Source organism: Solanum lycopersicum, chromosome 6 (genome assembly GCF_036512215.1).
Source record: "Solanum lycopersicum chromosome 6, SLM_r2.1".
Taxonomy (NCBI): domain Eukaryota; kingdom Viridiplantae; phylum Streptophyta; class Magnoliopsida; order Solanales; family Solanaceae; genus Solanum; species Solanum lycopersicum.
In genome coordinates, this window is record NC_090805.1 from 47,862,651 (window position 1) to 47,879,372 (window position 16,722).

A 16,722-nucleotide genomic window follows, 5' to 3' on the forward strand; every position below is an offset into this window, starting at 1 on the left:
AAATAACACTTCGTATTTGTCTAATTAATTATTTACTTACGACTTGTTCAATTAATTATCAATTATATTACTTACAACTTGTTCAATTAATTATTTGCATATATAGTTAGTGCAATATGACATTTTGTGTAGAGAACTTTCAACTGAAAAATATAATATTTTATTATATCTATCAATATATAAAAGGAGAAGAAAATATAATAATTTTATTTTAAACTATGATAAATGATATGTATATACTCTCGTTTATAACTTTTTATATATATATATATTTAGCTTCATCTAAACATTTTATTTGAATTAAGTAAAAATTTTAGAGAAAAATATATATAGATACGTATTAGCAATAAAATATTAAATTCAAACAATATTTATCATCCCATAAACATGCATTTATCAATCTTACAAACTTAAAATTATTCAAATACAATTGACAACAAGACAATCGAATACTTTCAGATACTATACATAGATCTGATTTTATTTCTCATAAACATAATAGTAATTTTATGCCAAAGAAGTGGCTTTATTTGTCACAAACATAACAATAACTTCATGCCAAACAAGTGGCTTTATTTCACGCAAAGATAAAAGTAGTTTCATTTCACTTAGTGGCATCACCAACAAGCTTGAAATCTTGAACTTCCTTGAAATTCTCCCATCCCTTCACCAAAATCTTGGTCTCATATATTTTCTTCTTTCCAGCATCAGTTGCCACAAGTGTTATATAGTATATTATTCCAGCAACAACTTGTTCCTTCACATTCAAATTTTCTACAAACTCCAAATGAGCATTCTGAAAAATAAAACATACGTCGTTCGTTCAAATAAAAGAGTTATTAGATACAAAAAATAAATTCAAAATTAAGAGATTAACCTCTTTCTTATTATAATCTTGAACAGCAAAACGAGCAAGATCTTTGAACTCGGGGAGGTTTGGGAATGGAACATTGGTAATGCCCCCAGGATTTGGACTATCATCACCAACAAGCTTGAATTCTACAACTTTTTTGAAGTCCTCCCATTCCTTCACCCAAATCTTAGTTTCGTATATTTTCTTCTTTCCAGCATCAGTTGCCACAAGTGTTATGTAGTATAACGTTCCAGCAACAAGTTGTTCTTTCACATTCAAGTTTTCTACATACTCTAAATGAGCATTCTGAAAAATAGATGGTATATACATGAAAGAATTATTAGATACTACAGTAGATTCAGAATTTAAATGTGAAAAATAGAAGAAGGATAAGTTATTATAATTAACCTGTGCCTTATTATAATCCTGCACAGCAAAACGAGCAAGATCTTGAAGTGGGGGGATGTTTGGATCTGGAACATCGACAATGTCTCCAGTTTTTACACTATCATCACTAACAGGCTTAAATTCCACAACTTTTATGAAGTGCTCCCATTCTTTCACCCAAATGTTAGCTTCATATATTTTCTTCTTTCCAGCATCAGTTACCGCAAGTGTTATATAGTACATCATTCCAGCAACAACTTGTTCCTTCACATTCAAAACTTCTACAAACTCCAAATGAGCCTTCTGAAAAATTGATTATATATGCCATTATGGATTCAAAATTTGAATACGATTTGTTTGAATCTGAAACTAACAAACGCATAAAAAAACTGTGATTTTCTGGGAATTAATATGAAAATTCGCAAGAAACTTATTTTCCTGCAAATTAGTATGTCCCATGTACTACAAGAAAACTGTGGATTACATGGGGATTTTCCTGCGAATTAGTATGAAAATTTGCAGGATAATAAATTTCCTGTGAATTTTCATGCTAATCCCAGGAAAATCCCTATTTAATTCACAGTTTTTCTCATCACAGTTTTCTTGTTGTGTAAAAAATAAAATAATAGTAAATCATTTTAATTAACCTCTTTATTATTATAATCCTGAACCGCAAAACGAGCAAGATCTTGAAACTCGGGGCTGTTTGGGAATGGAACATTGATAATCCCCCCAAGCTTTGCACCATCATCACCAACAAGCTTGAACTCTACAACTTTTTTGAAGTCTTCCCATTCCTTCACCCAAATCTTTGTTTCATATATGTTTTTCTTTCCAGCATCAGTTGCTGCAAATGTTATATAGTACAACATTCCAGCAACAACTTGTTTTTTCACATTCAGATTTTCTACAAACTCCAAATGGGCATTCTGAAAAATAAATTGTATATGACGTTCATTCAAATGAAATAATTATTAGATATCTCATGCAATGGGTTCAAAATTAAAATATTATAAATTTGAATATGAAATTAACAGGAAAAAATAGAAGATGAGTAAGTCATTGTAAATAACCTCTTTCTTATTATAATCCTGAATAGCAAAACGTGTAAGATCTTGGAACTCGCGTTTGTTTGGGAATGGAACATCGGTAAAGCCCCCAATTATTGCACTATCCTTACCAACAAGCTTGAAGCTTATAACTTTCTTGAAGTCCTCCCATTCCTTCACCCAAATCTTGGCTTCATAATCTTTTTTATTTCCATCATCAGTTGCCACAAGTGTTATATAGTACATCATTCCAGAAACAACTTGTTCTTTCACATTCAAAACTTCTACAAACTCCAAATGGGCATTCTGAAAAAATAAATTGTATAGGACGTTCGTTCAAATAAAAGAATTGTTAGATATCGAAATAGATTCAAGATTTGAATACTATGTATAGCTTTTAATGTAAGATTAACGAAAAAAATAAAAGAGGAGTAAGTCATTGTAATTGACCTGTGACTTATTATAATCATTAACAGCAAAACGAGCAAGATCTTGGAACTCGGGGTTATTTGGGTTTGGAACATCGATAATGCCCCCAACTTTTGCACTATTATCACCAACCAGTTTGAATTCTACCACTTTTTTGAAATCTTCCCATTCCTTCACCCAAATCTTAGTTTCATATATTTTCTTCTTTCCAGCATCTGTTGCCGCAAGTGTTATATAGTACATCATTCCAGCAACAACTTGTTCTTTCACATTCAAGTTTTCTACAAACTCCAAATGAGCCTTCTGAAAAATAGATTATTTATGACATTGTAGCGGATTTAGAATTTGAATATTATAGGTTTGAATGTGAAACTAACGAAAAATGAAAAAGGAGTAAGCCGTTTGAATAAACCTCTTTTTCATTATAATCCTGAATAGCAAAACGAGCAAGCTTTTGAAACTCGGGCTTGTTTGGAAATGGAACACTAATGATGCCCCCAGGCTTTGTAATATCATCACCACTGAGCTTGAATTCTACAACTTTTTTGAAGTTCTCCCATTCCTTCACCCAAATCTTAGCTTCATATATTTTCTTTATTCCAGCATCAGTTGCAGCAAGTGTTATATAGTACATCATTCCAGCAACAACTTGCTCTTTAACATTCAAATTTTCCACAAACTCCAAATGAGTTTTCTGAAAAATAAATTGTGTATGACGTTGGTTCAAATGAAAGAATTGACCATTAATTAGATATTGTAGTGGATTCAGGATTTAAATATGAAATTAATGAAAAAAACAGAAGAGGACTAAGTCGTGATAACCTGTTTTTCATTATAATCCTGAACAGCAAAACGAGCAAGCTCTTGAAACTCGTTGCTATTTGGGTTTGGAACGTTGATAATGCCCCCAGGCTTTGTACGATCATCACCTACAAGCTTGAACCCTACAACTTTCTTGAAGTTCTCCGATTCCTTCACCCAAATCTTTGCTTCATATTCTTTCTTCTTTCCACCTTCAGTGCCCTCAAATGTTATATAGTACATTATTCCAGCAACTATTTGTTTCTTCACCTTCAAAACTTTTTCAAACTCCAAACTAGAACCCTGAAATATACAAAATATGTTGTTGAAATGCACGAATTATGAATAGGTCATGCATACTAATTATTCACAAAGTAAGCATTTACAAAATATATGTAGCCATTTCACACCATCAATTATGTTATGTAAATTTTTCATTAACTAATTAGGATGTGATTCATGTGTGATCGAAATAAATTAAAATAATTATTTACATTTTTCTGATTATAATCTTTGACAGCAAAACGAGCAAGATCATCAAACTCGACTTTGTTTTGGAATGGAACATCGACAAGGCCTCCTACGTTTGCCATCACTGCCAATAATTAATTGTGTTATAAGAAGAAGGATATATTATTTTTGTGATGAGAAGAATGGTGAACTTAGCTGCTTTTTATAGAGAGAAAAAGAAAAAGTTAGGTAGCACGTTATAAATATTTTGATTTAATTTGATGGATTTGGATTTTAGCAAAAAATATTTAAAATAAAAACACTCAAATTTTATAATCGACTCCCCTCATATGTAATGCATCAAATGGTAAATATTACACCTCATTTTCAACCATTGTTTTTTATTTGAAAAAACTGCATAAATAAGACAAAATAAAATTGCAAATTGTCCATGTCCATCCAAAAGTAAGGTGAAAAACGTGGGGATAATTGATAAGAATATCAAATATTCTTTTTCACAAATGAAAATATAGTGTGATTTTTCTTGCACCTATATACTGAGGCGGGTTAGGTGGTGGTTCATAAGTTCGGACAAATTCACTAGTTTTTTCATAGATTTTATATTTGTGTTAGAAAATTAAATAAATATATGTATATTAAAATGTGAAACTTCAACAAAATTAATTTAAAACCTTGAAACTTCTAACTTTGCTCCACCTCTGCCTGTATATTTAATCAAATAAATGAGATAATTGATGCGATTCAAAATTTGAATTTGATTGATTTTATTTTAAAATTCTTTGCACTAAACTCACAATGCCTTTTGAAATCATTCAAGAAATATTAGATAATATGATAGCTTTCATATAAGGTGGCGAAATTTAATTTATAAAAATAATATTCGTATGATTTGTTATGATTATCGTTTACATTCTCTACAAGACGTAAAGGGCATTACATAATTAAATAACAAATTGAGAAAAATAAAAGGATAACAAATAATCATATGTATTGTATAGTGTAAATAAATATCATATTTTTGCGTCCATAGTTACCTAACGATAAAGAGGTAATGCAAAAGTAATCAGGTTGTTTACAATAAATTTTAAATATATGGAAAATAAATAAACCATACGAATATAATATGAAGAAACATGATTTTATTAATCAAGATAGATTGAGAGTACAATTCTGTTGATCCTTTGATTCTACTCTCCTGGGATTTATCAATGATTCGAGGGTCGTTAGTGGCGTATTTCTCAAACTTGGATGATTCAGATTTTGACCTCTCTTTATGAATATCATTAATTTGTGGAGTATTCGAGATCTTAATATTTTTATGAAATTTCCGAGATAAACTAGGGTTTAGGGTTGAGTAGCCTCCAAAAATCCTTATTTGAGTTGAATACAATTTATAGAGTCCCAACTCGAATTGAACGCATTTAGAGTCCCACAAAATTTCAACGTTTACAAATGTCCCCTGCTTCAAGGCTTGACGGAGTGTAGACTTGTGAAACTCAAAGACGAGGCTTGAAGTACTCATTCTTCCACCTTGCAGCTTCAGATTTTTAGATTTGATTTAAGAGAAAAGAGATGAAGGGTAGATTTGGTCTCACTGGGCATGCCAATTTTGTTTGCAATAAATTTTAAACCTATGGAAAATAAATAAATCATACAAATAAAATATGAAGAAACATGATTTATTAATCAAGATAGATTGGTGGTACAATTCTGTTGATCCATTGATTCTACTCTCTTAAGATTTATCCATAATTCCAGGGCCATTAGTGGCGTATTTCTTGAACTAGGATGATTTAGATTTGACCTCTCTATATGAATAATCCATCAATTTGCGGAGTATTCGAGATCTTGATCCCCTTTCCTTACAGTCAAGTGGCTTTCAGCTCCTTTGATGAGAAATGCGAAACAAAAAAGAAAAAAAAAGATCCCCCATTGGGAATGAAATTGTGATCCCTGCCCCCCTTTCACAGAAAGAGATGAATATATTTATTGAATCCGTCGGAATTCTTTATGGAATTTCGCAGATGCCTTTTAAGGGAATTTAGTGTCCTTTATATAGGCATAAACTAGGGTTTACGGTTGAGTAACCTCCAAGAATCCTTATCTGAGTTGAACACAATTTGTAGAGTCCCAACTCGCTTGAATTGAACGCATCTTATAGAGTCCCACAAAATTTCAATTTCTACAAATGCCCCCCTTCTTCAAACTTGACGGAGTATAGACTTGTGAAACTCAAAGAAGAGGCTTGAAGTACTCATTCTTCCACCTTTGCAGCTTCAGATTTTCAAATTTGATTTAAGAGAGAAGAGATGAAGGGCAAATTCAGTCCCACTGGGCGTGTCAATTTTGTTTGCAACAAATTTTAAACATATGGAAAATAAATAAACCATACAAATAAAATTTGAAGAAACGTGATTTTAATAATCAAGATAGATTGGGGGTACAATTCTGTTGATCCCTTGATTCTACTCTCCTAGGATTTATCCATGATTCGAGGGCCGTTAGTGGCGTATTTCTCGAACTAGGATGATTTAGATTTTAACCTCTTTTTATAAATAAACCATTAATTTGTGGAGTATTCGAGATCTTGATCTCTTTATAAAATTTCTGAGATAACTAGGGTTTAGCGTTGAGTAGCCTTCAAGAATCCTTATTTGAATTGAATACAATTTGTAGAGACCCAACTCGAATTGAACGCATCTTGTAGAGTCCCACAAAATTTCAGTGTCTACACATGTAATATAATTGGTAGAGTTTTTAGCTAAAATCATATCTGAAGTATGACCTAAACCTAAAGTACATCCATGTGTTATATAAGTGAACAAAAAACATTCTCGCACTATCTCCAAAGTTGCAAGATTCATCCTTCTGTCTATGTTTTTAAGAAACTCACGTCACCAACAAAAAAATATATCAGGTTGAATGATTTTAGCCAAAAATTCATAATTGATACATAATTATCCATAAAAAAAAAAGAGAGAGAGAGAGAGAAGTGAAAAATGTGGTAATAACAAATAAGATTAGCAAAAATTCTAACAAATCAAACATTCTTTAAAAAAAATAAAAAATTAAAATCTGTAAATTTACTCCATATTTCTCTCTCTTTCATATTTATCCCATAAATAAAAAAAATTCTCTCTCTCAATATTTTCATGTTCATATTCCTATTCAACCTTCAAATCCTTCTTCTCTTCATCCCCAATTTTCTTATTATCTTCTACCGAAATATTATTTTTTTATCTTCAAAATCTGAATTCACACAAATTCCTCTAATTAAAGTATTTTCATCGTTATCTTCCTTTTGTAGATTTATTTTCTGACTTTGTTGTTGTTTATATCATTCTTATTTGGTGAAACTATAAATCACTCTTCAATGGATGATTCTAAAGAGACTATTCATCTTAGTAAAATGATTTCTAGAAATTTTTCATCATTTCATCTATGTATTACTCAAGAAATAGCGAGTATTGTAGGATCTGCTTCTAAAATAAGGGAAGAGAAAAGACAAAAACAAAGTCTTCATTGAATTCAGATTGAAAACGTAACTCGTAGGGTACAAGAAAATGACGGTGAAGACCAAATTGTTGATAAAGAGGTATTTAAATATTTTTGCATGTTTAGATTTTTGTATGTTGAGTTGAACTTAAAGAATAATTTGTTCAAGAATGTATATTGAATATATTTGTAAATTTCTTGTTATGTACATTGTGCAATATTTATTAATTTTTATTTTGTATCTAGTTGTTATTTTATTATTGTATTTTGGGATCAGTTTTTGTTAATTTTGATAATGTATCATTTTTATTCATTTCTTTATATTTTTTCACATTTGTAGAAATTCAATAATTTTTGAATAAATTTTACATGTGTATGATATTTCAGATATTATTAATGAACTTTTTGTTGAATTTGTGTTGTATGCTATGAAATTTTTATGTATTTGTTGTATTTGTGTTATATGATTATTGTTAATAAATTCATTTTGGGTGATTTTTGATTCAGATGTTTTTATACAAATTTTGCTTTGTGTGAGCCTTGTTTGTATCCATAAACTAAATATACACATTGTAATGCTATTTGTATGTTTCCAAAGTAAATATATATTAGTTGTATTCATTGTATTCTTATTGTATTTTGAATTCAGATGTATTTTTTCAGTGTATTCTTATTGTATTCACACTAAAAAAAAACTTTCCAAGTCAGGAGTAGAGTTGTTAGCAAAATCAGGATTAAATAACTAATATATGTATTCAAAATTGTACTTGCATCATGTTATGAACAAACCTTTATTCAAGTAATATCACTTACTAAATACATAACAATCAACATATTATGAACAAAACTTCATCATAGTTATAAATATTATGTATTCACAATAGTAATTCTTCATATTTCATAGAAATCCCTTAACATATAAGCATACAAAACAAATATTGAAACTGTATCTATTTTAGAACAAACACTTACAACATACATTACATTGATCATATTTGTTTCGTTAAGAAATACAACTTATTCAAATAGTCATACATATTCATCGTTCATACAATTTACAACCAAAACAGAATACAGACGAAAATAAAAAACGAACAAAAACAGATTACTTGTTTATAATTATATGAAACCTGAATACTACACTTTACAATTATTTTCAATTACACTTTTAATTTTTTCGTATTATATCAATTTAAAATATACGAAAACACAATACGATTAACAACTATATCAATTATAAAGAATAAGGAAGAAGCAATTATCTCGTCGAATTTGTATGGAAATCTTGAAAATCAAAAGTTGGGAGAATTCATCAGATTTTGAGAGTGTCGGTTGATTTTTTGAATTTTTTGATCTTTTGTAACTGATGAGAGTTTTAAGCAATACTTCCATCTTTAGTTTTTTCTCTCTCCTTAATTTCTCCTTTCTGTTTTAAAATATTTGTATTCTTTCCATTTAAACAATTAGAAAATAGATTGAAGATACATAATAAACTAAAATTGTGATATTTTTACTAAATAATGAAGGTATTGACAATGAGTCATCTTAAATAACAAAATAATGACATTTTGAAAAATCTCAAATTAATGTGTCTCGCACATCATATTAATGTATCCCAGGCATCAGATTAGTGTATCATGTATAAAATATAATGTATCATACTTAACGATTAATGTATCTCGCGCATCATATTAAGTATCAGTGCTTATATTATTGTATCAGTTTGAAGGATTTCTACAATTATAATCTTATTAGGGTCAATTGGTAATTTTACCTTAAAAGTATGTGATTTATGTACTTTGCCCATATTATTAAGTATGAACATTAAATGATCGGTATGTGAAAATCCTAAAACTTGACAAACAAAATATTTCATCTGTCCACTTTTATTTGTCATGTTGTGATTTTTGTAAGTCAATTTGACTATTTTAATAATTAAATTATTATATTAATTTGATATTTTAAATAAAAAAATGATATTTAAAAATTATATGAAAAGTACTATAAATTGCAAACTTTTACATATCAATATAATTAAAAAATATATCTTAAAATGTTAGTCAAAATTCTTATAATTTAATTCTAAAAATAAAATCATATCAATTAAAAGACGGGGGAGTATTACGATACTATGAATATTAATGTAACGATGGGAATGATAGTTAGGTAAAATTAGACCACTCTCCCTTCCCAAAAAAGTGTGTAAAACGTGGTGCACTTAAAAGTAGTGGTATAACAATATTTGTCCAATTTAAAAAATTAAGATATAATTTATTTTTTATTTTTATTATTAAATATTATTTATCTAATATATTTATCAAAGCATTAATTAATTAAGTCAAAGAATAAGATAATAATATTATTTTTATTATTATATTTCTTAAGAGACGTATCAAATTTGAAACTAATATTTAAAACAAAAGTAACATGGTCCCAACAACTACGTGTTGCTTCACTTTAACTGCTGAACTCCAATTAATTGATAAGAAATACAAATTGAAAGAGCATTACATTAAAAAATTATTTGTAAGCAATAATTAATTAATAATTAAGAACAACTTTCACATATAACAAATAAAAAAATTATATTTGTTTGCTATAGCAAAGTTTGCATAATTGCGCTTCCTAGCAAATATATAAATGTGTAATTCGCTATACATATACAATTGTATGATTCGCTGACCTATTTTGTTGCAATTGTATAATTTGCTGACCTATTTCGCTGTAATGGTCTATTTCGCTGCAATATCTGTATAAAATTTGTATTTGTATACAATTGAATTGAAGTAAAATATTTGTATATTGTATAATTATAAGTGTATAGGAAGAAGATATATGTTTTGAATGTGTATATACAATTTTCTCTCGCTTTTATACAAAACAGAAACACAATTTATACACTTCTGTTGTATAAAGCGAAAGATAATTGTATTTCGATGCAATTGTATAATTCGCTAGCCTATTTCGCTGCAATATCTGTATAAAATTTGATTTTTTATACAATTGAATCGAAGTAAAATGTTTGTATATTGTATAATTAAGTCTATAGCACGAATATATATGTTTTTGCATGTGTATATATACAATTTTCTTCCGCTTTATACAAAACAGAAACACAATTCATACACTTCTGTTCTATAAAGCGGGAGAGGCGAGCAGAGGGAGAGTGGCAAGTGAGAGTTTAGGGAGAGAGACGACTGACAAACGTTTGATGGAGCACAATTAAATCAAACAGTAGCTACTGCATTTTTTATTTTAGATTATTACTTTGCTATTTTATACGATTATCCCATAAATTAATGATAATATTTTGATTTTTGATATATATATATATATATATATATATATTGTTGAAATGAAAGAATTTTAAGTCATGAATTAATTTCCTCCTATGCTCTAAAATACACAATAAAAAGATAAAAAGGAGATATTTTATTTGTGAATTAATTTAACTTTATTTTCAAGTGAAACAAGTTCAAGTAATTCGAATAAAACGTGAATATTAAAAATTAGGAACATGTGGTAGTAATGTATTTAGACTTTTCACACTAAAGCGAGGATGACTTTTAACTTCTCAACAAAATAATTTTTGCCACGAAAATAATATGAAGAGAAAGCTAATACAAAAGTAATTTAATTTTATAATATAGCTCGTAAGGTTGTTCATGGTTATCGTTAAAAAATCAAATCAAATCGCAATCTGAATTAAATTAAACAGTAATAAGAAATATAAATAATAGAAATACTATTATTATCTTATTCTTTGACTTTATTAAAATTAATTCTTTGAAAAATATATTACCTGATGAATAATATTTAATTATAAAAATAAATAAAAGTAAAAAGTAAATTATTTTTTAATTTTTTTTAAAGGGTATATAAAAACTGTTATATCACTATTTTTAAGTACCACGTTTTTACACCCTCTTTTTGGGAGGGAGAGAGTAAAATATGTACCTAACTATTATACCTAATTTACCACTCATTCCTAATTTTGTCGTTACATTAATATTCATAGTATCGTAATAATTTATTGGTCCTGTTTTAGGATTTTCACAGATCGATTATTTAATGTTCATATTTAATATTTATTGGTCCTATTATATGTGGTCCATTAAATTGAAAAAGAGTAATGCTAAATCGTCTGACAATTTAATAGTTTATAATATTTTTTTTATTTTAAAATAAATTTATTTTTTTATTTTTAATTAAAATGTGTTAAAAGTTAAAAAGGATAAACATAGATAAATATCAGGCCAAAAGGATATTTCCATATCCTTCTCAAATGACTTTTGGTATATATGTGTATATATATGTTTTTATTTTTGAGAAAATGGTCAAATGTTCTCCTAATTTATTATTGAATTTTTAGCTGTACACTTAAATTTCATGGGGGTTCTATTATTATCTTGAACTGTTTAAAACTGAAATATATAGCCCTCTAAAAGGTCACACCCACATTTGTGTTAGAAAGTGAATGCACTCGCCTGCCACGTTATATATATTATTTTTTAATAAAAAAATATTATCTCTTTCTTTATTCCATCTTTTTCATATTTTTTTCTTCTCTTTTCAGCCCATTTCTTTTTTCTTTCTTTCTTCTTTTCTTTATCTTTTTTCTTGACATTTGTTTGATGAAACTGTTTTTTTTGTCATTGAAGAGAAGATTTCAAATTTTATTTATGATAGTTTTAAGTTTGAAATAATGAAATTTTAAGTTTTAATATTGAAAGGTTAAATTACAAATATTTGATAATCTTTTGTTTTTGCCATAGATTAATCTTTTTTCCAACAGTTTCATCTTCCTTGCGAACATCAAAAGTTTATCAATCAACCCAACTCACTTCTTCCTTCCTAGATTTGTAACATCAGCAACAAGTTAGAACTAGAAGGAAGTGTAAAATCTAAAAATAATTAATTTTGGAAAGTGTAAGGAAATATGGAAAATTAACTAAGGATAAAAAGTGAGTTTTGATCATTTTCAAACAGCCATAATTTCTAGCTCAGGATGAGTTTTGATCATTTCCAATGGCGCTGAATTTGAACAATTCCAATATCGTATGAGGGAGATACACCTTTCGGAAGTTGGGCTGTCGAATTATGAAAATGTTCTATTCGAAATTTTTAAGGGTATTTTAGTCTTTTAGCTACCCTTTTATTTAATTTCGTTTTTTAGGAGTTTAATATTGGTCAAGCCTGAACTTGGCCAGTTTTAGAAAAATTAGAATCGTCACGCTAGGGCTAAGGTGAAAAGAGAAGAAAGAAGGGACATCAACCAATATTGTTGGTGTTTTCGCTAAGGAACATGCTTCAAACAGGGATGTGACGCTCTCATAACGTTGGAATCTCTCACGTGCCAAGCATGTTATTTCAGTTTGGATTCGTCCTAAAATCATTAGAATATTGATATCTTGATATCTTTTTTCTTGAATTCATGTGTTTTGCTTGAATTGCCTGAGTTGTGAGGTTTTTGAATTTCGTTACATCACATTATGGGGTTGTTTCGGGTTAGGTTCTTAGGTATATTTTTTGGGTATCCGTATTTAAAGGAGATTTAAGAAAAATAACCGAGTTTGGGTGAATTGGGGAAGAAAAACGAAGAAGAAATTTTGACGAGCGAAATCTAGACATGGGAGCGCATTGCACGACCTGTTCCCATACCGAAATTTCTTTTCCGCGTCGCGGAGCTTACATGAAGTGTTCTGTCTCAAAATACATTTTCAGAACTAAAATTTAATTATGCCCCGCAGCGCGGACCCACCCTCAAATTTTGATTTTCGGATTTTTCTCATGTTTAGCTATCTAGAATCATTCTTAAACATCATGAGATCTTTTCAAACACAAATCTAACTTCTTGAATCCATAATTTAATTCAAGGACCAATTAAGAGTCAAGTCAAGAGCAGTTAAAAATTAAAGTCAAGAGAAATCAAGTCATATAAGCGAAGTCATTTCAAGTTCTTATAAGTCTTTCACAAACATTTTAACTTTGTTTCAAGACTTAAGTTTTGAGTTTCAGAAAAGAGTATTAGCTTTCTAAACGAAGCAAGCAAGGAAACTATGATTCCAAGATAGCTTTGAGCTAAGTATTTTGAGCACTAATCTCAAAACCACTGAATCGGTATGTTTTTAAAACATAAGAACCAACATATTTTTTGGAGTAGTATTGAGCACCGATATGGGGGAGAGTTCAGACAACTCACAGTCCCCATAAACTATGTAAGCACCGTGAATAGAAAAGGTTCATACTTTTTAGATGAACCCTTTTCACAGTAGACTAGTAGATCCATTAAGCAATTCAGGTCTTATACCTTTGGTCGGGTATAGGATGCGCTGGCAGCGTGAGGTAGATCGTTGTATCATCATTGTAGCTCTTAAGTGATGGTTGTCGGTTAGAGAAACTCCCATAGCAGTTATTGTATTTTCATATACATCAGTTCATTGTATTTTTACATACATCTCAGAGTTTCTTGTATCTTTGTATACACACAGTGTTTATAGCATGTTGTAAACAATTTTTCTTTTTATTGCACTTGTTTAAATCTGCTTTATAATGAGAAGAATTTAGTAAGTATTCATGAGTTGAGAAGAGTCAAGGTAAGTGTTTCTTTCAGAATCTCTTTCTAGTCTGTGTTGTATTAACATTCCAACTCGCATACTCGTACATTCAATGTACTAATGTCAGTTGGCCTGCATCGTATTATAATGCAGACGTAGGTAACGAGAATCGACATCCAACACACCGTTGATCCAGTTGAGCACTCCAGAGTTAGTTGGTGAGCCTCCTTGCACTCCGAGAACATCTTTTATTGCTTTCTAGTTAGTTCAATAGGATGATGTAGGCTTTGTCCCAACATCCATCTCAGTCAGTAGAGGCTTCATAGACAATTAGTAATTCAATAGTCTTTACATTTTCATTCTTATGTTAGGCTTGGGTTGCCATTTTGGCCAACTTGCATGTTTAAACTTTTACAACAATCCCAGTTAATTTATTATTCAGTTAAGTTAAGTTAAGTTCTTTGACCATTCTAAATGTGATTGTTGTCTTCTGCTGAGTTAAGTAAGCCAGACCAAGGGTGTAAGCTCGGGCGTGATAAGATTAATATTATCAAGTCTTAAACCATTGATATCTATTAAAAAAAAACTCAAGATTTTTAGGAGTTGATGATATGTTTCATGTTTTCATCATTGATGACCGCGACAACAATTTTGAAAGGCAAAATCTGGCGAAAATTTTATTCCTAATTGTTTCATCCAACATTTTTATTGATAGTCAGGTTATTTTCATGGAAGAATTTATCGAATTCTTAAATTGAGGTAATGGATACATAACAATGGATCTTTTCATTTCTATTTTCAAAATCACATATGAATTTGGTTGACAATTTAAAAAATTTTCAAAATTTGAATTTAGATCATAAACCAGGCACCAAAAATCAACATAAGAATTTTCTAACCCATTTGACCATGTAGTTAGGCATGATAATTAACAATTTAAATCAAATTAATAAAGACTTGGTTTTTAAAATTTCCTAATTTCATGCACAAATTGAATAATCGAAATTCTAAAATCAAGAGAAATAATGAAATTCATGGTGAATCCAATAAATGTGATGGTCGCAGCGACTAAGAGAAGGTGAGTGATGGAGAGATTTGGTTTATGTTGTTGTGAAAAAGAAAGAAAATAAATAAGAAAAAAGAATAATTAACAATACACATTTTAATTCCAGAGACACTTATACTATACTAAAGTCCTATTACCTCCCTGAACTTATTTTGTAAGTAATTTTCTACCCCTTTTTGGCCTACGTGACACTAACTTGAAAAAAAGTCAACCAGCGTTGTGCCCACAAGATAGTGCCACGTAGACCGAAAAGAGATAGAAAATTATTTATAAAATAAGTTTACGGGGAGTAATAGGATCTTAGTATAGTATAAGTGTTTCTCTGAAATTTTGGGCATAAGTTAAGGGGTACTTGTGCATTATCCTATAAAATTTTATTATTTATTTTGATCGTCACTCTCTTTGAGAGAGTGAGATATACTCAGTGTGCCACATAAGAATTTATGGAGTAAATTATATCAGTTTCAAACCGTTCAAAGGACAATATGACACTCTTGAATTTATAATGTGTAGTTGAAACTTTAAGGATTAATTTGGTGGGGGTGGGGGTGGGGGTGGGGGGAGGTGTTTAAACTCTTTTTTTTTTTTAAGAATGTTTGGTTTATTAGAATGGTACTCTTATTTGTTATTAACACATTTTTCACATCTCTTTTTATTTTTTTATTTTTATGGATAACTATGTGTTACATGATTACTTTTGCCATAGACTAGTTTGAAAAACTTAATTACCATAATAAGTGATTGCTTTCACCGGGCTTACATCTAAAGTTAATTTTAAAATTAGCGAAGGAATCACGTACATAATTTAAGGACCGAGTTCGGTAGTGTTTAACATGTATTCGATTGAATTCAATAATTTTAATTTTAATTTTATATTTATTTTTAAATTCATTTAATAATATTTATATTAATAAAAAACTTAATAATCTATATTTATATTATATTCAAAAGGGGAAACCCTTAAACCAAAAATCAAAATTATTAAAATGCCATTCTAAATAATTTTAATGACTTTTTAAATAAAAAAATATTAATGAAATATACCAAATTTATTTGAGAAGATGTAATCCTTCTGAATAGTAAGGGAGCATTTGGTCAAAGATCTTTTTCAGAGTTCAATTTTCGAAAAATCATGTTTGGCCATAATAATTTGGGAACAAACCTCAAGTTGAATTTCAAGATTTTCAAAATTAAGAAAAATATGAGAAAGTTGTTTTCGATTTTTACACTCGAAATTTTACACAAAAATATTTACAAATTCTAATTTTTAAATGTTATTTTTCACATTAAAAACGAAAACGGACTTTACGAAAACACTAAGATATTTATAGTCAAAACTGCAACGCCTTTCTACTATGTTCAAAAATAACGAAACGGTTACTGCAATTCTTTTATTAGTGATCCCTCTTTTTTTTTTTTCTTTTTTTTTGGGGGGGGGGGGGACTAGGGGGTGGCTCTTAGGTTAAAATTATCGATTAAAAAAAGTTAAACATACTACTAAAAACTTTTTCTGAAAATCGTAATAATATTTTTATAAAAATATTAAATAAATACATCAAATTTAATTGAAGTTTATTCTACACAAATATTTAAATTAAAATAGTGATTGAATTC

At 29.0% G+C, this 16,722-nt stretch overlaps 1 protein-coding gene across 1 annotated transcript; it reads right to left on the bottom strand.

The window, feature by feature from the left end:
- Positions 1-354: 354 nt before the first annotated feature.
- Positions 355-4,173, bottom strand: LOC543570 (multicystatin). The gene is made up of 9 exons (XM_004253348.5): positions 4,014-4,173; positions 3,541-3,822; positions 3,131-3,412; positions 2,740-3,021; positions 2,314-2,595; positions 1,888-2,169; positions 1,262-1,543; positions 878-1,159; positions 355-796 (listed from the first exon to the last, which is right to left on the bottom strand). The coding sequence occupies exons 1-9, from the start codon at positions 4,110-4,112 to the stop codon at positions 605-607; spliced, it is 2,265 nt and encodes a 754-aa protein (XP_004253396.3). The 5' UTR covers positions 4,113-4,173; the 3' UTR covers positions 355-604.
- Positions 4,174-16,722: the final 12,549 nt, after the last annotated feature.